The 26,365-nt window shown below is 35.6% G+C and overlaps 1 protein-coding gene across 3 annotated transcripts in view; it reads right to left on the bottom strand.

Annotated features, from left to right (window-relative positions):
* LOC144340862 (uncharacterized) overlaps positions 1–26,365 on the bottom strand; it is a 129,216-nt gene that overhangs the window by 8,180 nt on the left and 94,671 nt on the right. For 2 of the 3 annotated variants that reach the window (XM_078002389.1, XM_078002390.1), the window contains exons 1-4: positions 8,686–12,956; positions 6,106–6,210; positions 1,246–1,344; positions 1,081–1,120 (exon numbers count right to left, since the gene is read on the bottom strand). In XM_078002389.1, the coding sequence (XP_077858515.1) occupies positions 1,081–1,120; positions 1,246–1,344; positions 6,106–6,210; positions 8,686–8,785 (344 nt within the window). In that variant the 5' untranslated portion in view covers positions 8,786–12,956. Of the gene's footprint in view, positions 1–1,080; positions 1,121–1,245; positions 1,345–6,105; positions 6,211–8,685; positions 12,957–21,366; positions 22,276–26,365 lie in introns of those variants that run through there. The other variant, XR_013417359.1, reaches the window with a different exon arrangement.

The raw sequence follows: 26,365 nt of genomic DNA, 5'->3' as shown, positions 1-26,365 counted from the left end.
GCGGCGGAGTGATGCTTTTAACTATTAGTGGGAATAGTTAACTATTAGTGAGAATAGTTAACTATTAGTGGGAATATCTTTTTCATATACCTGTTAGTCATTTTTACATCATTTTGGGGGAAATGTCTATTCAAGTCCTTTGTCCACTTTCTAATTGACTTACTTGCTTTTTTGCTATTAAGTTGTTCCTTATATATTTCGGAAATTAATCTTTTATCAGATATATAGTTTATAATTGTTTTCTCCCATTTCATAGGTTGACTTTTCACTCTGTTATTTCTTTTGCTTTGCAAAACTTTTTAGTTTTATGTAATCACACTTGTCTATTTTTCATTTTGTTGTTTATGCTTCTGGTGTCATACCCATGAAATAATTGCTGAGACAAATGTCATGAAGCTTTGTTTTCTACTACGCGTTTTACAGTTTTAGGTCTTACTTTTAATTTTTAACCTACTTGGAGTTGATTTTTATGTATGGTGTGAGAGGAGTGTTCAATTTTCTTATTTTGCATTGGATATTCAGTTTTCCTAACATCATTAATTAAAGAGACTCTCTTTTTCCCATTGAGTATTCTTGGACCCTTGCCAAATACCAATTGACCATATAAGCATGAGTTTCTTTCTTGGCTCCCTATTCTGTTCTTTTGAATGATTATTCACAATAGCCATAATGTGGAAATGGCCAAAATTTCCATTGAGAGATGAATGGATAAAGAAAATGTGTTATAAACATATAATGGAATATAATCTAACCATAATAAACAAAGAAATCCTGCTATATAAGAAAGCATGAATGAACATTGAGGACATTATGCTAAGTAAAATAAACTAGTCACAGAAGGACAAATATTATGTGATTCCACTTACATATGGAGTTTAATTTAGTAAAAGTGGCAGAAACAGAAAGTAGGATAGTGGTTGCTGGAGGCTGGGTGAGAGGAAAATGGGTATTTGTCATTTAGCAGGCATAGTTTGAGTTAGGTAAGAAGAATAAGTTCTACAGACACCTCTAGAACATCATGTAGAACAAATGCTGTACAATATTGCGCCTGTAGTTAATATTACTCTAGTATATACTTACAAATTTGATAAGAAGACAGATCTCATGTTATTTGTTCTTACTGCAATTAAAAAACAAAGAAATAGCAAAATGCATGTGTTAATATTTGAATTCAGAACTTAGATCACTTTCCAATCTTTGTGTATTACTTTCAGAGTCAATTACTGGCCAGGTATGATGACTTACACCTGTAATTCCAGCATTTTGGGAAATTGAGGCAGATGGGAGGATTGCTTGAGTCCAGAAGTTTGAGACCAGTCTGGCCAGCATAGTGAGACTCTATATCTAAAAAAAGAAAAAAGGAAAATTAGCAGGGTGTGATGGAACGTGCCTATAGTTCCACCTACTCAGGAGGCTGAGAGAGAAGGACACCTTGAGCCCAGTGTTTGGGGCAGCAGTGAGCTGTGATCTCACTATTGCACTGTAGCCTGGGCAACAGGTGAGACTCTATCAGGAAAAAAAAAAAAAGTCAATTACCAATAAATACGAGGACTGGCTATGCTCTGAACTTAGTCACCTTTAAGACTCACACTTCAAAAGTCTGTTTCTAAATAACAATCATGATAACTGAACAAAAAAACAGAAAATATCGAACAAGAAAGACATTAAAGCAACTAGAAAAGAATAAAATTATCTTGTCTGTAAGGCCAATAAAAAATAGACAAAATAAAATAAAACCTTACATTAAAGTTTAAATACACTTTCCGATCATGAAAATAATATTATTTGCTAAGACTGCACAAACTATGAAGTTGTAAAGGAGTCTTTATGATTTTGGTTGTCTTGTCCTGAATCTAGGTTTCCATTCCTGCAGTTTTTTATTGTGGTTCAGATTTCAGGATTTCTTATACCTAAAGAAATTAAATTAAAGTCATCTTATTTTGAATTGAGTATTGACTTGTGTTCTCAATGGGTTTCTAATGCTAATATAAATTAACAATGTTGAAGTACACCGACTGGCACGAAAATGGAATTAGTGAAACTCCCATGGAAAAAGTAACCCAACAACACAGTCATGCATGTTAAGGTATCATTAGAATAATTAGAAAATCAGGTGTCATTAACAAAGAATTTTGCCATAATCAAGTAAAAGGGCACTGAAATTGTAGGGTATAAGTGTTCCATCATATGTAGTAAAATTATAACAGCAAAGTATGTCTAGCAGCATTTATAATTAGTTTTATAATAATCAAAAGATAGAATAAAAATAAGAGAATAGAAATATGATCTAAATGATCTCTTAATAACCTTTTTAAAGTTTATACCTGTATTTTTGGGCACGTAGTTAAACTTCTCTTTTTTCTCATCCATAAAATGGAAAAATGTAAACCTAAATAATAGAGCCATTGGGAGGACTGGGTTAACACAAAGAACCCAGAGCAATAATTCTATTATTATGATGATTTAAAAGGAGCAAATAATTTTGATAAGTGCAATCATACTGAATTTGAGTATATATGTTTTGGTCTTATTTTTCAGAGAATTTTCTATAACTAACTGCAATAATTGCCTCACAGCACTTCTTTATTCAATTGCCTCGAGTAGAAAGAGAATACAGCTTTCTTGGTTGCAATTACCATTAGTATGCAAATTCTGTCATTAGCACAGAGTTCTGCAGAGAAGATAGTTGGAAAAAAAAAACACAAAACAAAACACTGTTGAGCATTCTTTCACAGCACTGCATAGTTTCTCCATGGTGAGGGGGAGTAAAACTCTGGATTAAATGAGTGTAGATATTAAAGCTTCCTATTATCTATCAGCCTTTTCATAGCATTTGCTCTATTTATGGCACAAATTGTACTGGTATGAACCTTGCATGTGGTATGTTGAAACCAAAGTGGGTTGTTTTGATTTAACACAGGAAGTGTATTACAAGGTCATGATCTCTGAACCCAGATTGCCTAAATTCAAGTCTTTGCTCTGCCCCTTACTAGTTGTTTAACCCTGGGTAAAATATTTAAAATCTCTGGGTGTCAGTTTCCTCATACTATAAAATGATAACAGTACCTACTCCACGGGGTTTAGTGAGAATTAAATGAGTTAATATACATAAAGCACTCAGCATAGTTCCCAGACCTAGCAATGCCCAATGTCAGTTATTACTATCAGTCGGTGTGACAGCTTCTCTCACTACCTTTTTTGGTCTATATAAAATATCTCTCTAACTTTGGAAGAGTTTACCTTTTTTCAAGCCAAAGCATTGCTGTTATTGTTTTCAGAGCACTTAAATCCATCTTTCTGTGAGCAATCATTTAATATTATTGTCCAGAATTTTCCTTACAGTGAGGAAACTATCCTTTGGTTGCAGGTCACTGCTAACTCTGTGCCCTCTCCTGCCCAAAGAGGAATTGAGCAGACTCTGCTCTCCTCTGAAGTTCCACTATGCACTCAGAATCCAGACTAAAAGAGACCTCACACTGCAGTCAGTGGCTCCGATGGTAGGCTAGGCTAAGGGAATAATTACATGTGATTTTCATTCTAATTTTGTGCCCACAGGGGAGCCCTGCTCAATGCAACTGTTAAACTGTGTTCATTTTCTTCCTCAAATGGCTTAAGTCAAGTTCATTTTCTGAGGGCTGCCCAGACCACTTCTCTGAGTTACACATTTTATATAACTCTCAACTGGTCATCTCTATCTAGATGTCCAACAAGTGCTTCCTATCCAGTGTGTCCCAAATTGACTCATCATCCTTCCTCTAAAAATACCTCATCTTCTGGCATCTTCTGTCTCAGTTACCCAAGCTAGAATTTTTGACAGCTGTCTCTTCCTCCCACCCTACATTGAACCTTAAACTTCTTCCCAGCTATTCTAGGATAGTCCAGATTTCAAATATTCTTCCCAACTCTCCATAATTTATAAGCAGTCTAAAGTGCTCAGCTGAGCTTCAAGACTGTAAATTTGCAACAGAGCCATTACGTAAAGCTCTGAGATTTTCTCCAATGTAACTCAGTTCAGAGAATATCAATTCTGATATTTGACCATAGGTTCTATGTATTTTGTGATATAGTGTATAAATCAATTAATTCCTGAAGATAAAATCAGAATGTGAAACCTAAATCCTAAAAAACACAGTACCCTGGAATCAATGCCTCATAGTTAAAGCGAAATCACATTTACATGTCTATGACATCTGGTAAATTTGTACTTGGTTTATGTGTTCAATAAGAAAGGACATATGAAAAGAACATATGCACTGTCTGTGCAACATAGTGAAACTGTTTCTACAAAATATAAAATTAGCCAGGCATGGTGGTGTGTGTCTGTACTCCCAGCTACTCCGGAGGCTGAGACTGGAGTATCACTTGAGTCCATGAGTTCCAGGCTTCAGTGAGCCGTGATCACCCCACTCCACTCCAGCCTGGGCTACAGAGCAAGACTATGTCTCAAAAAAAAAAAAAGGAAAAAGGAAAGAACATGGCATTTGCCATTTGCCATTGACACTGAGTTTATTCAGCTTAGTATAGTTTTTTGTTTTTTGTTTTTTGGGGTTTTTTTGCATTTTCTTTCTTCTTCATTCTTTGACACTGTAAAGTACCAAGATGGGAAAAAACTTTAAGTAATATTCTTTAATTTCAATTAAAGTCTTTAAATAAATTATTACCATATAAAGACCAAAAAGCCTGACATTTCCTAGCAATGCATAGACATTTAGCTCAAAAAAGAATAGCAAAAAATAGTAATTGTCTGTTCCAAGTCTATCTTGTAGATGAGAAATTTGGGCCAAGATTGACTTTTGACTTTCCAGTGACCAAGACAAAATATATGAAACCAGATTTATTATTTGTGTTGCTTTCATGCTCACCATTTACAACTACAGACAAAGCAATATTTTAGCATATTCATTGTCCCTCTTTGCCATTTTAAAGCTTGTAAATGAACATTAGTATTATTTAAGAAGGTCAAAAGGGTGACGGAAGAAGCCATTCTCATTTTCTTTAAGTCTGAGCATTAGGTGTGGGGTACAGGCTGTGACAGGCACACATGTCCCCAGGGGTCTTGTTTTACTACTGAGGGATACAAGGAAGTTCAAGCCCTTAACCCCTGTCCTCACATTCTCAAAAAATGTAGTAAAAAATAAAATAAATGTAATTTTAAAATGAGTATGGTTGTGCTTCATGATAGGCAGAGGTGTGTGAATGTGTGAGTGTGTGTGTGTGTGTGTGCACGCGCGTGCATGCGTGTTTAACATCTCTACCTAATGTGAGAGCTGGACATTCAATCTAGCTATCCAGTGGTAATTACTTGTGCAGATGGAGAAAAAAAAAAAAAACCTCAAGTTAATTTAAAAGAAATTAGCATCATTGTGTAAAATGAAACAGAACTTTCAAAGTTTTTAACATTGTTTTTTCCATGATTCCTTGTATGAGGCAAGCAAATCACCATCAACAAAATGTTTCCCATGAGGAAACCAGGTCAAAGAGGTCAAATAATTCCTCCTGAATCCCATAATTCTGAGGCAGAGCATTGGTTCAAAGACCAGAAATCCTGGCGCTAAGTCTTTCCGTATTTCCACCCAAGAGTCTTGTGTTTTGGAAGCAACTCATTTAACCTTATCTGAATCACCACCAAAGTGCCTAAAACCTGCAAGATGATAAGGGCTTGCAAAATTTAAATAAATCACAGCCTAGAAAAACAGCCACACTTTGTCAAACCATCAAATAGTTGGCAGCAGCTTCTTTCCTTTTAGGGGTTTTCTTGTTGGAGTTGACATTCGGGTTAGAGTAGATTCTAAAATGGTTAGACTTATACAACTTTGTTGTAGTACTCACTCAGAAGAACTACTGCCAACAAAATTATTCCAAAAATGCTAGTCAAGTACAATTCCAGTTAGAAATAAAGGACACCGAAATGTGTGAAGTATGACAATTTGGTTTTAGTAAATGGGTTCTATGGACCTAAAGTAAAGCCCCATCACCTCCAGAAGATGATCTTCTGTTGAACAAAGACTAATTATGCCCCTTTCTGCATGCTTCAGGCCTAATGAGATTCCTGGCATATAGAAGTGGGATAACTCTGAGAAAAAGTTTGGCTGGAGCATGCCTAACCTGGGACTACAGTCCTTGGGGAAAAATTTCTTTTGCATCCTCCATGGTAGGCACCTTGTTCTTTCATCCTTTTACTCTCTCCCTGGTCATGTTCATCCATGTTTCCTGTATGCAAAGACAAAATTAAACACACCTAAAAATAGAAAGGCACAGGCACAGAACTATCAGAATGGATGCTCTGCAGTTAAAATGGGTGTTGACATTGAACAGCCAGCACCATTGTCTGGGTGAACATCAGCCCTTTGTTTCCTATGAGAAAAACTTGTCAGAACTACCTGTCCTAGACACAAGTTTTTCATGCCTTTGAAATAGCGGAGGCTGTGTTTCTTTTGAAGCTCATGGATATACTTGAGAGAGTCCAATGACAATGTGAAATTCATTACAAAATTATCTATGTGCATTTTTCTGAAGAAAAAAATCTATAATTTTCCACCAGATTCTGGCAAAAAAAAAAAAAAGCCCATGACTCAGAAAAGTTAAGAAGTACTATTTATTTGGGTTAAAATGATAAATAAATCAGTACACTAAAATGCTAGAGAGCAGAGTAGACTCATTCCCCAGCAGGGTACTATTTAATTCCCTAACAGGTTATATAATTGATATAGCACAGGAGTCCTTTAAAGACCAAAGGAAACAACCTCTATTTATGTAAATTGTAGGATGGACCCTAACACTTCAGGAGAGCTGCCTTTTCAGAAGTGTCTCTGGTGACAGGGAGATCATTAGTCTTGAAAAATATTCTCAGCCTGTTCATGTCACTCAATGATTTAAATTTAATAAGAATTTGATGATGTATAAATGTATCTTCTACCCCAGAGTTTTATTGGTAATTGAGAATGAATTTATTAAATTGGCCCCTGAGAGGTTTGTGTTGAGAAAAGGTGACTTGAGCAAGAGCACACTGAGGACCATCATGAAGAAGGGAAAGGACCCAGAAAGGATTCAAATCTCCCTAGCAGCTGAGGTGACTGACATAATTTTTCTTCCATGGGGAACCTCAGCAATGACTAAGAGCACACCCATGGTAATCTAGTGCAGTCCTTCTGTGTCTTGCATGAGTCACGTTGTTTCAGAACAGGAAAGTTTGGGGTTCTAAAGTGACCTTCATTGACTTCTTTGTCAAAGACAGGTACTTTCTTCTGGGAAGCTGGAGTGGGCAAGCCTGCGTGGTTTGAGGTCAGAGCCCACATACTGCTACCTGTTCCTATTTCTGGAATATGGAGAGAAAATCTAGGGAAGAAAAAGCATTTATGGTGATGAAAACCATTAGGAGAAGGAGAGCAGTTTTTTGAAAATTAATCTTAGAACTCATGTAGTCGCAACTGAGTAGCTTCTGTCATCAGTTACAGTCTGATTGGATTAAGACTCAGAAAGATGTAACTTTTAGCTTACTCTTACCTATTTCTTAGAAGTATCATTCTGAAGGCAATCAATGGCACTTCTATTTCTAGGTTTCTACCCAATGGTCTAAAACCCTAGTAGGCAGTTCTTCCTCCTCTTTATTCTACTAAATGATGTCAAGAAGTCAGTCATTTCTATTACCCAAAGAGATTCCCACCTGTGATTGGCTCATACCGACAATCACTAGGCACAGCACTTTATGGCTCCCTTTCATTGATTCTATTGTTTTCCTCCCTGCAGAGAGAAGACCTTTTTCTTCTATCAATTATTTTAAAATAGTATCTAATTCATTTCAATATTAATGAACCTCTGGATCAGATAAGAAATTCTCCTAACTTTTAAAGGGTTCAGATTAATTTTCTTCATGTCACTAAGAAACAAAAGCAAACAAACAAACAACAATAACAAAATTCAACTGGGTACTAGACTGAGTCTTCACTGGTATTACAGTAACACTGCTAACAGTTTTCAACAAGTCTTTGAAAACTAATCTCTTGTATTCATCTGTAGTGAGGTAAAGTATCAGAAGAATGTTGGAGGATGCTTAAATTTAAAAAGGAAGGATGCAATTTGCTAATACTTGCTATGTAAGAGATACTTTGTTGTGTGCTTTGTATGTATTATTTGCTTTTATACCTACAGAAAACCCCATCTTACATAGAGAAAACTGAAGTTCAGGGATGAGCTTAACCTGCTCAAAGTCTCAATTGGTGGGCTTTGAAGAAAGGATTTAAACACAGATGCTTGAGTCCAGTAACACTGTGTAAAACCTCTGCTCTCACATAATAGCTTTTGAAACATCAGACAAAAGCTGAGGAACCTAAATCAAGACATTTTGTAAAATGCTTTAATTAGCAAGACTAAAATCAGGTCAATAAAATATGTATATATTTAATGCTGAAAGTGAGATATGGAAAAAAACAAACAACCAAAATGTGCAACATTTTTCTGGAGTCTGGTTGAATCCAAAAGGTTGTTTAGTGGCCTTTTGTGTTTGTTTGTAGTTGTTTTCTCTGTGAAAGACAAATTGTTTGTAGTCTAGCATTTACATCTCATTTCTGATCTAATAACAACACTTGTCTTTTCACCCTTTTGTCCTTGAAAATGTTCTTCAAGGCCCAACATCTTTTTCAAAATCTGTCTCTTAATTTGTAGCTCAAATGCAGAAGCAAAACTTACCCTTGAGACAACATTCAGAGCCATTTCTTAATTTAGGGCATGAGTCAGAATCCAGCAGAGCCATCCATGATTCTACAGTATACAATTCAATTTTTGGCATCAGACCAGCAAGACTTGTAAAAATAATGAGAAATAATAATTCTTCCAAAATCTCATAAAAGTGAAAAAGACTTCAAAACTCAAAAATTCTTAATTACATTTATGGACATCAATGGATTCAATTATGACATTGTACAAGAAACTTTTCATTTTTATCCAAACAGTTTCAATAATTAAATCATATTTTTTTCATGTTTCCTGACACTTGCTGTTACCAACAGTGCACTAATCTCTATAAAGGGCCAAAGAAATCAAGGATAATGATCTCCTACTGCTAATTCACAGGGAGGTTGCAATTTTTACTGTAAAACGTTGTAGGAAGTAAATTGCAGACTTGCCATCACTAAACAAACAGCTTGAAATGATAGACTAAAACAAAATAGATGAAATTAGAGAGAAATGCATGGAAGAATATACAGCTCTAAATTTAGGCCACAGAAAAGTCACAGTGGGAAAAAGCAGTCTAAGAGTGGGGCTTGTGACAAATAAGTAGAGATATTTAATTTGGGGCTTAAAATAAATCACTGTAATGAAGATCTTTGAAAACAAAATGCTATTGTAGGTTTTATTAATAAATTCATAGGTTTAAAGTACATGGCAGTTCTATTACCGAGAGTCCTGCTTGCTCAATGAGTTGTTCTCTGGATGGAGACAGTGACAATTTGGAAAATTCCCTTATAGGGAAAGATGAAAGGAAATAGGGATACCTTATCTACATGAGTGGATTTAACATGAAAATAAAGGACCACTGCCTTCAAATGGTTGAAGCACAGTCATCTGGAAGAATGCGGATTAGAACTATCTGCTGAGGGTTCAGGAGGTAAAGCAAGAACCTGAGGGTCAGAATGATAAGCAGTTTTGTTTTAACTTAAAATATAAAACAATTTCTAACATTACTCACACAAGAGTCTATATTGCTTGCAAAGTATTGTGTTAGGTGCCTGGTGCTGAAAGAAGAACCACGGTAAGAAAGGGTGCTTACATCTGCAGGGAGCTGACTTCTCAATGACCACTGTGTTCCTACACTGTGTAGAGGGCTGAGTTTGGTATCTTTATAAGAATAAACTAAGGGGAGGGGATGATACTCATTTAAATTTTAACCTAAGAATGAAAATCACTATAGGAGTAAGTCCTGAATCATAATACAAATACCCTGGGACAGATGGCTTAAGGGTGTTGAAAGTTTTCTTTGGTTCCATGTTTGTTTGTTTAATGTATTTGTGTTCTTTTAAAGTCAACAATTCTGAAACAACAAACTGAAGTTTCTGCTTATTCTTTTCTTTGCCTTGATACATTTTTCCAAACATAATGGTTAGAGTTAATGGAATAATCATGATCCCTCTTTCAATACCTACAGTGACACCCACTCCTTTGTAATTGAGTAATCCCAAATCACTGAATTTTTCTCTCTGACCAGATTTGTATGATGTGTACATTCAGCCTTCTTTAATACCCAGGAGACTAGGTCAGTGAGCTCACTTTCTAGGGACAGAGATTAAGGATATCTTTTCCTTACCTCCAAAAGGTTTATTGAAAGCAATATAATGCCATTAAAATGTTCTTTTGGTGGGGCGGGAGGGGAGTTAAACATAGTTCTAAAGTAAATCATTCAGTCTAAATTACCAAAAATCTTATGATGGATATCTACTTTGCTTGCTGAAATAATAACAAATCTTTAATTTGAGCTGTGTCAGAATTGCTGTTACTGAACTATAGGTGCATTTGTTAAGAGGCACAATTGCAAACATCATGTAAATGAAAAAAAACTTACCTAAGAATGTTATAAGATATTTATACATAAGGATATAGGAAATTTCCAGAAAATGATAACTTCTTGCAGTTTATCTTATTCAGTTCTTTAAGAATGAGGAATAAAATTTGTGTCTGAACATCAATGAGACAGTTAATACAGCCTTCCATCATTCTTACCACATATTCTTAAATCGTTTTAAATCTCTCTCTTCTTTCCTGGCTATTTTCCTTTTCTCTCCTTTTCATTCTACCTGTCCTTCCTTCATGCACCATTTCTCTCAGGGGTAATAAGGATAAGTTTCCTGACTTCTGTTTAAGCAGTCTTTGTAGAAAACTAAGGGAATTAGACCCACTTATCTCTGGAAAACCAGTTACATTCAGAAGTCCTGATGAAGATTCTAGATAGATCATAGATAGATAGATAGATAGATAGATAGATAGATAGATAGATAATAGACAGATAGATAGAATTCTTTGTATGATTCAATGTGACCATATTTTTAAATAGCAAACTAATCGTTCCAATAATTTTCACACACATTTTATAAATAAAACTGGAATGAAAAGTATTCAAGGCATACTATTTCTGCAAAGCAGTCTCTATCTTCACCAGCAGAGAAAGCATCGTTATTGTTTTCATCAGCATGTAGAGAAGCTGGTGGTTGTGTTTCCAGCTCTCGGCATCCTTTGGCGGCAGAGATCGGCTGCCCTGCTCATCACAAGGCCAGCTAGAAACATTCAATTACCAGCTGTGGGAGCACAGCTGAGACTATTATGCTTCTCCCCATCAGTTTGAGTATTGAAAACAACTGTTGAAGTCCCTGGTAAAGGAACAAAACTACTTTCAGAAAAGTTGACATCTGAAATACCAAATTCTCCTGGCAACAAGCTAGAGAAAACTTTCATTAGTTAAAAAAATAAGAAGGAACTGACAAATTAGTTTTTCAAGGAAACCGACATTTACATATACTTATAGATTACACAAATGCTAGGCTGAGAATAAAAGCTTATAATTTGGTACCAACTCTCCACAGGAGAGCCTAAATACAGACAATTACAAAAGATTTAAAAAATACACAGAATCCATTCCTGTTTGAAGATATGCATATTCGAAGTAATGGGAAAGCTTGCAAGAAACAGTCTGTACAAAAAAACTTCCAGAAGCAGTACAAAAGAGGACTACTCACAAATCACCGTTCAGACTTGAAAGTAACTTAAAACTATTTAGTACACTCTTCTGTTTTTTCCAGCTATGGAACCTGTGAAAGGAAAATAAATCTCGGGACCCCCAAATCTCTAAGCCAAAAGGAAAAGTCAAGCTGGGAACTGTGTCAGGCAAACCTGTCTCCTATTTTATTCCTAAAAAAGATAGCTAAGAAAGCTACGTGCCTGCCTGACAATTCGCCCACAAGGAATTTGCTCACAAGAAATAGGGTAAAGACCTTGAGGACATTTCAGGGTGAAATTCCAGTTCTGTTGAATTCACCCTGGCAATGTAACTGATAGCTCATCTTCACAGCTGTAGGGCAGGAGGTCATCCCTCTGCTCACCTGAGACAAATACAGATCTGATTGCTTCCTCTACCCTATTGTTTACGTAAAAATGCAGATTCACTAAGCCAGCCTAAGGCCTAAGTGACTATTCCGCTACCCTCCTCTCACATGTAAATTGTGTATTCAGTGAAAAGCTAATCAGAGACTCAAGAGAACGCAAAAGACTTGTCAAAAAGAATTGTCTTTTATCTACCTATGACTGAACAAACCAATGTACATCTTACATATATTGATTGATGTCTCATGTCTCCCTAAAATGTATAAAAGTAAGCTGAACCCAACCAACCTGGGCACATGTCATCAGGACCTCCTGAGGCTGTGTCACCGGCACCTCCTTAACCTCGGAAAAATAAACTTTCTAAATTGATTGAGACCTCAGATTTTTTGGGTTACAAACTAAGGAGATATTGTAAATAAAACAAGGACAGGAAATTCACCTGGGGGAGAACCAGACTGAAAACTCTGATCTCTTAAGGAACTGTTTGTTCACAGTTCCTTCCATCTGAGAAACATTCTCTTCTATGAGCACTTCCTGAGGGCCTAACACATGGATGGCTGTGTGCTGAGTTTGATGGAGCATGCGTAGATGAATCTTCTTGCAAACTGCTCACATGGTTGGAGGAGCAATACCATATGAAGAGATTTGCTAACACCCAATATAAAGCAGTGTGTGCAACATAATTTCAATATAAGTTCTACATTAAACACCATCTCCAAGAACTGGCAAAGTTTAAAACATGGCCAGCAAGTTTAAACATGTGACCTATGACTTGATAATGCTGCTGCTGTTATTGATGCAGTTAAAATATAATAAGTCAGTATTCTATGCTTCTATAAAGGCCATTTTTGACTATAGATTATTGAGCCTTTTTTATGTTTTAAAAATGGTTCCTGTTTTACTTTATGTATTGACCTTAAAATACACTAAAGGTCTAACTATGAGTGAATCCATAGAATAATTTTTATATTCTTCTGATATATTGTCATTGAAAAATTATTCTAGCAAAACACTTATAAAAAGCTCTTAAAATGAGGTATTACTGCTTAAATTCAAGCATAGCGCAGTATATTGTTTCTAACTAACAATTAAATCGGTAATATGATATACTCTAAAGTCTTTAGGCCACAAAATATTAAATTAAAACAGTACTTCATAATTAAATGAGAATCAATAAGAGAAAATATTTAACTACACATTTGCCTTTGAAATGAATCAATTCAAGTTGCATTTTGCATATTCTACTATAATTTGGTTTTCACATTGTTCATGAAAAGTCTTTTCTGGAAAATAAACTAGGGAAGAAAGCTTAAAAATTATTAGTGAAAGTGACAAAAATTAAATGTATGCCAAGAAGTTTAGAAATTATTTGGAGATGTCATTTGTGTTCCTGTTCTCCTTTGCTATCTTAAAGAGATATCGATGGGAATAGGAAAGCTCTACCTTTTTTTTCCCACAATGTCAGTTCTCACCACAATAAAGCTCAGATTTGATTTTATGGAGATGTCAAAAAAAAAAAAAAAAAACTCGAAAATCATTTCTTCAATTATTTATCTTCTTGTTATGAACATGTTCCTCTCTCTGTGTCTACACAGATTATCACAGATTATCACCATCAGTGTTCATGAGAGCTCAGGTCCTAGAAAACTATCAGAGTTGTTTATTATAAAGCATTTGCCTAAAATACATCCTTTTTGCATGTGAGCCTTATAGATAAAAATGATCCTGAGTGGGCCAGGCGCGGGGGCTCACGCCTCTAATCCCAGCACTTTGGGAGGCTGAAGAGGGAGGGTTATGAGGTCAGGAGATCGAGACCATCCTGGCTAACACAGTGAAACCCTATCTCTACTAAAGATACAAAAAATTAGCCAGGCATGGTGGTGTGCACCTGTAGTCCCAGCTACTCAGGAGGCTGAGGCAGGAGAATGGCGTGAGCTTGCTGTGAGCTGAGATCGTGCCACTGCACTCCAGCCTGGGCGACAGAGCAAGACTGCGTCTCAAACAAAACAAAACAAAACAAAAGATCCTGAGTTAAATAGGTGGAGGACAACCTCTTTTGTGCCCCATTATATGCTAAAATGCTACAAACCATTCCAAAACCTTTACAGTATGCTATTGAAATCTAAAAACAATACAAACAACAACAACAAAAAGAGTAAACGTTCTGAAGGAAAGAAAATAATACTAAAGGCAACTTAAAAAATAATACCTGTAAAAACCACTTTTATAAATCGTGTTCCCTCATTTCCCTTCCACAATTATAACACCATGGAAAAAACACCAATTTAATTTTTTGTGGTAGGGTAGAAAATCGCAGTAAGCTTTCTGGTGACCATCTGTGATTTAATAGCCAAAACGTTTATTTTAAGACTCAATTATGTAGTTTCTGTGAAACTATTTGGGATTCTACAATCCAAACCGATGATACTAGATAAAGTGTAAATATAAAGCAGATGCAAGTAAATTATATTAGAAAAAGTTTAAAATGGTGCTTGATATTTTCTAGTTTAAGTATGCCAAATGCTAATATGCACTAGGAATCAAATGTTGAGAAACAACTTAGATCATCTTTTCTTCTTTGCTTCCTGCTTTAGTCGACTAGTGCTGCCATATCAAAGTACCACAAACTGGGTGGCTTCAACAACAGAAATTTATGGTCTCACAGTCGTAGTGTCTAGAAGCCTGAAATCAAGGTGTCAGAAGGTTTGGTTCCTTCTGTAGGAAAATTTGTTCCACGCCTTAGCGTCTGGTTGGTGATTTGCTGGAAATCTCTGGCATTTCTTGGCTTGTAAAAGCATCACTCCTATCTTTGACTTCTTTAGATGATGTTCAGCCTGTGTGTATTTCTATCCAAATTTCCTCTTTTTAAAAGGACAACAGTCAGGGGCCCATCCTACTTCAGTATGACCTCATTCTAACTATAATTTACATGTGCAAAAACCTCATTTCCAAATAGTGTGTCATTCTGAAGTTTTGGGGGTTAGGATGTCAACATACGAGTTTTGAGGGAAGACAGAACTTAATCCGTAACATTTCATAATGGAGAAGAGAAGTGTGAAAACTGATAATGAAATACAAAATGATAGTTTTTCAAATGATTTCAGTGGACATTCCAGTCAGATGTTCATGTTTGCAATGCAGAAGCCAAAATAATGAGATTTGATCATCTACCAAGAGAAAATTAGTATTCAATATTGATCTATGTGATTGGGGTGAAAGGTTAAATTGTTAGTAAAAAAAATTCATTTATTTGTGAATAAAGAAATATTTTTTCCAAAACATTTCTCTCATTCAACTATACTCTTGTTCTCTTTTCTCTTTAGAAAATTAGATATTATTTAGCTAATTATAGGGTTTTGATGCCAGGGATATTTAGAATATGTTCAGTATACAAAGTTAATTATTGATTGTCATTGTTTTATTAAATTAATAATTGCAGAAAATTCACTATTTGTAACACATATTTTTGCCAAAGTTGAATTATAAAATTAAAAATGAGTACACAGACAATTTTAAAATATGCATATCAACCAAACAGACTTTGGGATATGTCCCCTAAAGAATCAAAATCACTTGAACACAAGGAGTTTATTACAGTATTGTTTATAATAGCAAAAGTCTGGAAAACAAACTGAATTCCATTAAGATTGCACTGCTTGAATAAATTAAGGTTTACTCAGTCTATGTCATATTATACTATGATTAAAAATAAAGATTGATATTGATTTTTTTTATCTGAAGTGATGCCCAATATATGTTTTAAATGTGAAAAATGAAAAGATAGTTTCCAACAGATGTGTATAGTATAGTGCCACTTTTATTAAAAAAAAGTATATGTGCATGTATGCCAGTGTGTTTTTGCACTGACCCAGTAAAATATGTGGAATGATAAATACCAAAGTATAAATATCAGTTATTTTAGAGGTTTGGCATTCAAAGAGGGAAGATGAAATTATTAACAACATTTCCTAAGAACATGGACATTCTCCTTATATGATCAGAGAAAAATTAACCAAATTGGGAAATAAAACACAAAAACAATAGTATAAAACCACAAATCATATTTCAAATTTATCAACTGTCTTATAATGCCTTACAGAGCTGTTTTGCACAGTTTAGGTTCCAATCCAGGATCACACTGCATATCATGCTTATGTCTCTTTACACTCCTTTACTCTAAGATAGTTTCACAGATTTTCTTTGCTTTCTTTATGTTGACAGTTTTCAAAAGTGTAGATCAGCTATTTTAAAGAATATGTCTCACAATGTTTTTTCTTTGTGATGATTCCTTATAATTTGATTCACAAAATGACATTGTATTCTTTTCACTGCATCATGTCAGCAAGCACTTGGTGTCAGTTTGTCCTGATATGGTGAAGTGAACATTGATCTCTTCATTAAGGTGATGTCAACCACTGGAATTGTTAACCATAAATTAACTATTTACCCCTATATAATTAATAAGTAATTAGTAGGGAGATATTTAAGACTCTGTAAATATCCTATCTCTTATTAATCTTTTTAATTTGCATATAATATAAATTCAGATTTTTATTGTATAATTGTTCAGATGTCTTATTCCTGCACTGAAATTATAGAAAATTAGACCAAGATTTCCTACTGAATTCTTGGTCTAATTTTCTATAATTACTAAAAAGGAGTGTAAGCTATTCAAATATATGTTTGGATTTTTCAATTTCTCCCTATATCTTAACCATTTTGCTTTTGTATTTTGAAGCTCTGTTATTAGGTGCATACTCATCTATAATGGATACGTCTCCCTCAAAAATTAGCCCATTATCACTGTGAAATTTCCCTCTTGATTTTTCTGATAATAATAGAGCTACTTTAACTTTCTGATACTTACTATTCTGTGGCATATATTTTTACATTCCTTTCTTTTAAGCTACTTGTTTTCTTCTGAACGAAGCTCACCATTTGGTTTTACTTTATATACAGTCTGACAAGCTGGCCGTTTAATTGTAATGTATATTCTATTTGCATTTAACATAATCATTGGTTAGGTTTAGGTTTACTGTTTTGCTATTGTGTTCTATTTGTCCTATTTGTTTTTTAGTCCTGTGTTCTTCCTCTTCTACCACTTTTAGCTAACCAAGTATTTTTGTATTCTATTTTAATCATTTTAATGACTTCTTAGTAAGAACTCATAGTTGTATTGTTATACTACTTCATAAAAAATGTAGGAACATTGAGGCCGGGAGTGGTTGGCTTCCACCTGTAATCCCTGCACTTTGGGAGGCCGAGGCGGGTGGATCACAAGGTCAGGAAATCGAGACCATCCTGGCTAACACGGTGAAATCCCCGTCTCTACTAAAAATACAAAAAATTAACCGGGGGTGGTGGCGGGCGCCTGTAGTCCCAGCTACTCAGGAAGCTGAGGCACCAGAATGGCGTGAACCCGGGAGGCGGAGCTTGCCGTGAGCCGAGATTGCGCCACTGCACTCCAGCCTGGGTGACAGAGTGAGACTCTGTCTTAAAAAAAAAAAAAAAAATTAGTAAGAACACTGAACCAGTGGATCTGCATTTACAGTTCTGATGGTATTATTGTCATCTTTTTCATTTGTATATGTTACAAACCCATTACACATTATCGGTTTTTATTTTTATAGTAAATTAACTTTTTTAAAAGTAAGATAAGTATGAAAGATATTTTCTAAACATGCATATTTGAGCCAGGTGTGGTGGTTCATGCCTGTAATCCCAACACTTTGGGAGGCCAAAGCAGGAGGATTGCTTGAGCCTAGGAGGTCAAAGCTGCAGTGAGTCCTGATCGTGCCACAGCACTCCTGCTTGGGTGACACAGTGAGACCCTACCTCAAAAAAATAAAAATAAATAAAAATAAAAAAGACAGGAAAAGACAGGAAAAGAAAGGAAAGGAAAGGAAAGGAAACGAAAGGAAACAAAGAAATAAAAGAAAAGAAAAAGAAAAAATATTCATGTTTTTACTATTAGTAATACTTTTCATTTCTTCCTGTGGATTTGAGTAACCATCCAGAGTTATTTTTTAATTCAGCCTGAAAACCTATGTGTAGCACTCTTTTATATTGAGATGGCCTTACTTTGCCACCCAAGCTGGAGTGTGGTGGCATAATCGTAACTCACTGTAGCATTTCTTTAATGCTTTCCTTTATTTGAAAATATCCACAGTTTGCAGACTCTGTTCATATTCTTAGTTTTTTTCTTTCTGTCATTCATATTAGATAATTTCTACTAATTTATCTTCACATTCCCTGGCCCTCTCTTATGTTCTCTCCAATCTGTAGTTAATCTCATCAAATGAGTGTTTTATTTGTGTGTTGCAATTTTCAGTTCTAGAACTATTATTTGATGATTCTTTTAGTTTCTATTTTTCAGATGACATTTCATATCGATTCATTCATTACAATCATTGCATGTTGTTTTGTGCTTCAATATATTTATGATAGCTACATTAAAGTCCTTTTCCATCAATTACAACCTCTGAGTTTTCTTAATGCTGGATTCTATTTACTACTTCTCTTAATTGCGGTTTTCATCATTTTTCTGTGTGTTTGTGTGTCTCAAAAAAAATTACCAAAGGAAACAGAAAATGAAGTGCGCCTAACAATTTTTAAAATTATTTTCTTAAAATATGAACGGATTTAGCCAACATCTTTAGTAATTACATGGATATCTTCATTATCCCCAGTGAAGCAATGCTTAAATCAATCTAAGCATTAAAATTAATCTTACAGAGCTAGAATTCCTTGGGTAACAACAAATCTTCTCTTCATTTTATATAGGAAACAAATTTAATATAAATTTTATTCTTTACTGCCAAAACAGAACCATAAAACAACAGGATATCACCCACTAGGAAAAAAATTCTTAGGCATTGCTTGTGTTCTTACAAACTGGTGAAGATTTTCTGAACAGCGATCTGGTAATATTTAGTCAAATTAAGAATGCAAGTATCCAATGACCTACCCTACCAATTTATAGGTTTTATATCCCATAGAAATTCTCAATGAGATTCATGACTGTTGTGGGCATTGACTGTCGTAGTAAGAAGGTAGAGCATGTCTGAGAATACATGAGCACTGTTTATGAGCTGGTGTTTTGGAGGGAAACAAAGTGCTTATTACTAAATAAATTAAGATTAAAACGTGGTGGATATACATTATGAACTCCAGAATGCAGTTAGAACCAATAAACCAGATGGACATACATAAACATGCATAGATATAAGCACACTTGCCTGAACAGCAAATGAATATGAAATATTTCTTGGATATAATTTATATGAAGTAAATAGCAGATTAAATTAATAAATTACCAGCTAGATATGAAACAAAGATTATTTTTAAACAGTGCATATGTATTCAAAACATATATCAAACCAGAAGAATTGTTTTCTATGGAAGAGAGAAATGAAATTGAAATCTTGGATGAAGACTATACCAAAAAGAATAGATTGGCTTCTTCTTAATACTAATGATGATAATGTGCAATGAACTGATGGGTACATTCACTCAATTCTTTACCGTTAGGTACACTCAAAAAAAAAAATATCCCCTTGAGTTAAAAAGAATTTCACATTTTAATCTTTTAAAATTTTCTGGCATATAATTCAAAAATATCTATTTAAAGGCATATACTTCTAGAAAATCATTTTAGGGAAAAGCCATAAATACCCATTACTGGAAACAAATTTAACACTCAATAACAGAAAGCAGTTAAAACTCATAACTATATTTAGTCACTAAAATCATATGATGTAAATGTTTAGAAAAGAGAAAAATAGTTATTAAATGTTAAGATATATACAAAACTGGTATGAGTATTATGATTCCAATTTTGTTGGAAATGTGTATATAAAAAAAGAGAATAAAAAGATACTCCAAAATATTTACAACAGTGATGTTTTATGTCTGGAATGATTGATCAATCCTATCAACAAACCTTAAAGAAATCAAAGAGGCAGGAAAAAACTACAATATTATTTATTTTCTCATCCTTTCCTAAGCCTATATATGAATGCCTTTTTATTATGTTTCTGTTTTTGCCTTGCTTTCACTCTACCATTCAGTAAGAGCTACCACTGAAGATACCATTTGCTATGGGCTCAACGTTTGTATCTCCCTAAAATTTTCATGTTGACATCTTAAACCCTCAGATAATGGAATTAGAAGCAGGGTCTTTTGGGACTGGTGCTTCTATTTTAATAGGTCCAAGGGAGGCTGTTTGCCCCTTCCACCACGTGGACACAAGGACATGGTGCCATCTATGAACCAGAAAGCAGGCCCTCACCAGACACCAGATTTGCTAAAATCTTGATCTTGGAATTCCCAGCCTCCAGAACTCTGACAAAGTTTCTATTGTTTATAAGTCATCCAGTTTTTGATAATTTTTTAATGTAGCAGACTGAAAGGACTAAGACTCCATCTAATGAATGGAAATGGATTTATCAATTTTCAATCCAATTTTCCTAGGATACAGAAAAAAGAAAAAAATGTAACTATATGTACTTAAATATTTCTCACTGATATCTCACAAAAATATATAGATTTATGCAATTTACTTAGTAAGAATATTTAAGGAGGAAGATCATGGGTGAAAATGAGGAAGTTTACTCTTAGCTCTATTTATTTGTCTTTGCAAATTCATCAGGATTACTGCTTGATCTTATGCCTTGTGAATGCTATCCTTAGGATTTCTATAATTGTAGTTCAGTTTTAACTTATTGTATGTATCATAGTATAATTTGTTCTCTATCAGTGTGTATCTCCACCTAATTCACCTACCACCGTACCTACAAAATTTTTGAGATAGCCTTCTTTGCAAAGTATTTAGTCTCACTTTGTCATTTTAATCCTTCCAGCAACATTATTAACCAAAAATTCCTTACAGCCATATTTTCATCTTCCTTTTGCCCCTTCAGTGGTTACTAAATATTTCTAGCAGCATGAAATAAAATACTCATTATATTATACTTTTACCTTGTGAGTTTGAGTCCAATGTAACCAGCTATTGTTTAAACAGCAGTAGTAAAGTGATAGTGCAATAAAATGAAATCCATTTAACAAACATTTCCTACTAAGTGCAACATATTATGCCAGATGCTGCAGGAGAAAAAAAAATGTACAAGCCTGTCCTATCTTCTAAGTGTTAACAGTTTCATTGACAATAGTAATTATATTATATTTTTACTCTTAATGTTCCTCTTTGAGGAAATGTCTCTCCCGAAGCACTCTCAAGACATGAGTTTTTTGTCTGTTTCTCTCCTGCAGCCTTCTTACCTTCCAGCCTGCAATAGGGGTAGGTGTTCCATTTGTCCTCCTTGTGGCTTTCAGATCATCCCTCCTCCGTCCTCGAACAATCCTCCATTTTTAAATCTCATTTCTCACTGATGCTGTCATCCGTGGCAACTCCATCAAAAGCCCAATATCTGAAATGTTTGTTCCTGGCTCCCCAATCCTGTCTAAATTCTTGGCTATTAATTTATACTTCGTCTAATTTCCTGCATTCTCAGTTCCTAGAGCTTCTCTCCCATGAAGATCTCTTCTGGGAAGCTGAGACAGGAGAATTCCTTGAATCCGGGAGGTTGCAGTGAGCCTAGATCACGCCTCTGCACTCCAGCTTGGATGACAGAATGAGACTCCATCTCAAAAAAAAAAAAAAAAATTGTCTTCCACCTGTCTCAACAACCCTAACTTGCCATTACTAAAAAACACAGCCCTGTTATAATTTCTATTTCCTTTACTTCGTTTATGACCATCTCCTTTCCTTCTTGCACATTCCCTTTACGTCTCGGACTTCAAAAATCCTCAAAACGCACTGAAAAGACCATTCCTATGATTCTACCTTTTTGCTCCTTATCCAGTTTAAATTCCAATGTCATTATAGTCACTCCCATGCTTTCATCCTTAACTCTCTCGCTTTTATCTCACTTGGCAAGTCACAGCGCTAATTAATCCAAGTTTCCACCTATTCCCTGCTGCACCAGAGCAGTTAAATGGGGTTGGTGAAATACTTGCTGTGTGTGAACCTCAAACATTCCATAAAGTGGCCTGGTGGTCCCACTGTGCTTCCCCAGTCCACTCCTTTTCCCGCTCTCCTCAATGGACGCCTTCCCATGTATCGTCTCTGCAAACTTCCAGTGCTTTCCTCCGTCGTTGGTCTCAGCAGAGAAACTTCTTTTCTCCTCACTGAAAAAAAATTGCAGCTATCAGGACCCGGTGAGGCGGCTCAAGCCTGTAATGCCAGCACTTTGGAAAGCCAAGGTGGGTGGATGATGAGGTCAGGACTTCAAGACCAGTCTGGCCAAGATGGTGAAACCCCGTCTCTACTAAAAATACAAAAATTAGCCAGGCATGGTGGCATGTGCCCTTAATTCCAGCTACTCAGGAGGCTGAGGCAGGAGAACTGCTTGAACCCGGGAGGCAGAGGTTGCTGTGAGCCGAGATCGTACCACTGCACTTCGGCCTTGGGGACAGAGCAAGACTCTGTCTTAAAAAAAAAAAAAAAGAAAAAGAAAATATTGAAGCTATCAGAAAAGTATTTCTCAATCCCCCTCTTCATATCTTTACAGCATTCGCACCTGTGGACTCTGTCTTTAGTGAGCCATCTGTGTTTTTATCTAAAGCTAATTCCACCACATGTGCCCTAGATCCCATTCGCCAGCAATTCTTCCCTCTATCTCCTATTTCTACAATTTTCCTCTCTCTACTAGATTATTTCCATCAGCCTACAAGTATGCGGTTATTTCTCCCATCTTAAAAAAAAAAAAAAAAAGAAAACCTTATTTGACCCCATTTTCCCCTTTGTGCCAAAATTTTTCGAAAGATCATTTATACTGGATGACTCTAGTTCCTTTTCCCAATTTTTCTACTTTAATTAAAAAATAGCTTTAGTTTTTAAATAGTGAAGCCATTTATGAAAATTCAAAGGCATATAGGACTAATTGTTGAAAAAAAATTGGAACATTAATAGTCATTCCTAAATTACTAAAATATTGTAATCTTTATAAAAACAGATAAAAAGTTGAATATTATTGCTTTTTGATATCTCAAACTACAATGACAATACCTGTCAGACTGAGAGGTACTGATACTGTCATGGACTAACAGGTAACTATATTTATTTGATTTTATATTTTGGTTATACAGAGCTTTACCTGGTCAGGTCTTCAACAGTTATGCAACACACTTTTACAAATGTACCAGTAAAGATAGGAATAGATTCCAATGAAAACACTGGTTCTTGTAATGAAGTTTAATTTTTTCCACTTTAAACTGTGTTCTAGACTTTTAGCAGAATAAGCAAAGTCTTTTCCTGGGATCAGTATTACAGAACCAGTTTCTAGCTTCAGGTTTTAGGCTTTTAATTCAGAATGTTAAAAGGTCTATTTTTAGGAATAACGTTTTGTGCAACGTTTGATCTCATTTCAAGGTAAATGAGATGTGAAATCTGAATCCATATTCTGAAACTTTTTAGTCTCTCCAGTAATTCCCAGTGATGCCAAACCTGAATGTTTTGAAAGAAGTAAGTGTTCACAGTGCCAACATTAGAGAAATATTTACATTGTTCTTGGGTGCATATTAATCTGAATGCCGTCTTATTTAATCTTCATAAAGCATTAGATTTAAAAAATTAGTATGAGGAAAGATAGCATTTCTACAGAGTTGAACTATAAACCACCTAGTTTCCAGTCATAATACCTGTCTCAGTTTACTTCTCATAGCTCTAAACCTGGAATTGATGATTTCATGGAAAGATAAATTCCTAAAGAAGTGAATTCATACAAACAAGGGATTAAATGCTAGATCTAGAACCTCAAAATTATATACTTTTTAGTCCTTATGTTTACCAAGCAAAGGACTTGCAGGGGAAAGGAATGCATCATCTTTACTATTTCTATATTTAAAATATTTAACATATTGCTTTGAATTATTTAGTGTTTAAGAAACTATAGTTCTATTCTTGGGTGGCCAATTCATGATGGAAGAAGAAAGTAATTATGGTAGCATATCTGAATAGCACCATCTGCTTTTTAAAATTTGCCTTGGCCTATGCATGTGAATCTGAAAGCTGATTAGTGCTTTGAGTAAAGAATGTCAGGAAGAATGTCGAGAGACAGTAGAGCAAAGAGATATAAATGATGTTTCTAAAGCTAATTAATCAATTAGATAAAGGCAAGTTGGGGGAAAGTGGAGCTAAAATAAGAGTGTCAGTGAAGACATGGGAGAATTCAAGATGGTAGCATGGTTTCTAGCTTAAGTGACTGGATAAATAGTAAAGCTATTGACGTGGATAATAAAGGAGGAGAAATGAGTTTGAGGAAAAAACAATAACTTCACATTTGTACTTGTTTCATTTGAAGGACCAAAACCATGCAGATTGACACCAATCTCTTTTTAAAAAGAGGTAAATATATACATTCCGATGCCATCAGAATACCGTGGATAGGTGAAGCCAGGTAGGAATACCTGTACTGAGAGAAGGGAATCTGGCAGAAAGAGGATCCTGGTATAATATGAACCTCAAAGAAACAGGCAGGGGAACTAGTAGAGAAAGAGAGACAATAAAGACCAGAAAGGCAGCAGGATCTGTGTCACAAAATCATGGGTTTTAGTGAGAGGTTATTTCAGAGGAGTTTGGAGGTGAGGCTTGCCCGTTTTCACAGCATCGTTCAACCCACCGAATGGCCTTCACCTTCCCTTCTCCTCCCTTATGAAACGTTTCCTGCTGAGTGTAAGCCTCTCTTCTCCCAAGCTCAGAGTAATCTCACCCAGTAGCTTTTTAGATACCTAAAAGCACTTTATCCAAGAGTTCTTCTTTTGGCAGCTTAATGTTCTTAATTATTGCTTACAATTTCAATCTTAAACAGTTACAACCTTAACCTTTCCTCATGCTCCTAACTCTCTCTATCTTGTGCTACTCTTTCCAATAACCATCACCATTACTAATAACTGATAATCAACAATCTCACCTTCAAGCTGTATTAGTTTGCTCAGGCTACTGTACCAAAGTCCCACAGATCAAGTGGCTGAAACAGCAGAACTTTCTTTGCTCACAGTTCCGAAAGCTAGAAGTCTGAGGTGAAGATGTCAGCAGGGTTGACTCTGTCTGAGGGTCATGAGGGAAGATCTGATTCAGGCCTCTCTCTTTGGCTTACAGTTGGCCATCTTCATTCTATGTCTTCACATTGTCCCCCTTATCCTCATGCCTGTGTCCAAATCTCCTCTTCTTGTGAGGGCACCAGTCATATTGCGTTAGGATCATCCTAATGACCTCATTTCAATGTATTTACCTTTGTAAAGACCCTGTCTAAAAGAATGGTTACATTCTGAGGTATTTGGGATTCAGACTTCAACATATGAATGCTGAGGAGACAGAATGCAGTCCATAACAAAAACTATTCTAACTTTCACCCCTGCACTAGAGAGCATCTCACCCTTACATCTATTCTCCCCACTGCTTGAACCTAAATTTACTCCCCTCTCCTGCTCTGTGTCTTATACAGATTACATCAAAAAGCTCTCTTGCCTTCTGGTTCCATGATGGATTGGGCTAATGGGAATCATTTTAGAAAAATAGAGGGCAGGAGGAGAGTGAAATCAGTCTTGTATTCCCAGAATCCCCGACTGCCCAATAATGTGGGCCATCTTGGGATCCTGGCAGAGGACTTGCTCCTTACAGCGACCTTCTTCAGGTTGCACCCTTCTCCTCTTGCCCCTTCAGGCTTATGGGTGGTAACCCATTGGTATTCTCAGGGTGCTACACTATTGTGCCACGTAGGCTGCATAAACTCTGACCTATATTTGTAAATAGTCTTTTTGCTAAACTTCCTCAATTGCCCAGTTTGAGTATTCCAACTGTTTTCCACGAGGGCCCTGACTAATGTAATCTCCTGTTTTTCCATCTTATTTTCTAGTATTCACCTTCCAAAAACTTTCTGTCCGGCTGCAACTTTCGGTCTGTTGATTCTACTGCTATTCACTATCACTTGTTCCCTTTGTGTCCTCATTTTCCTCCTTACTTGGTTTATATTTTGTCATCAGATCATTCCTTTGCTCTCATCTTCAACTCTGTCAAACTGTGGCTGAGTTGCACTGCCTTGGCAAAAACTCAAACCAGTTTAAATCAGCTTTCTCCCTATTCTGTGCCTGCACCATCCAGGTAAATGTAGCAGAAGGAAAGTATGCAAATGTGCTGAACTCTTGAACCCTAACCAAAACCAAAACCATGCCCCGAATGCAGCCTGGTGGTTATACTATATGTTGCCAGTTTATTCAC

Source organism: Macaca mulatta, chromosome 5 (assembly GCF_049350105.2).
Source record: "Macaca mulatta isolate MMU2019108-1 chromosome 5, T2T-MMU8v2.0, whole genome shotgun sequence".
NCBI lineage: Eukaryota > Metazoa > Chordata > Mammalia > Primates > Cercopithecidae > Macaca > Macaca mulatta.
This window is presented reverse-complemented; position numbering and strand designations above follow the sequence as displayed.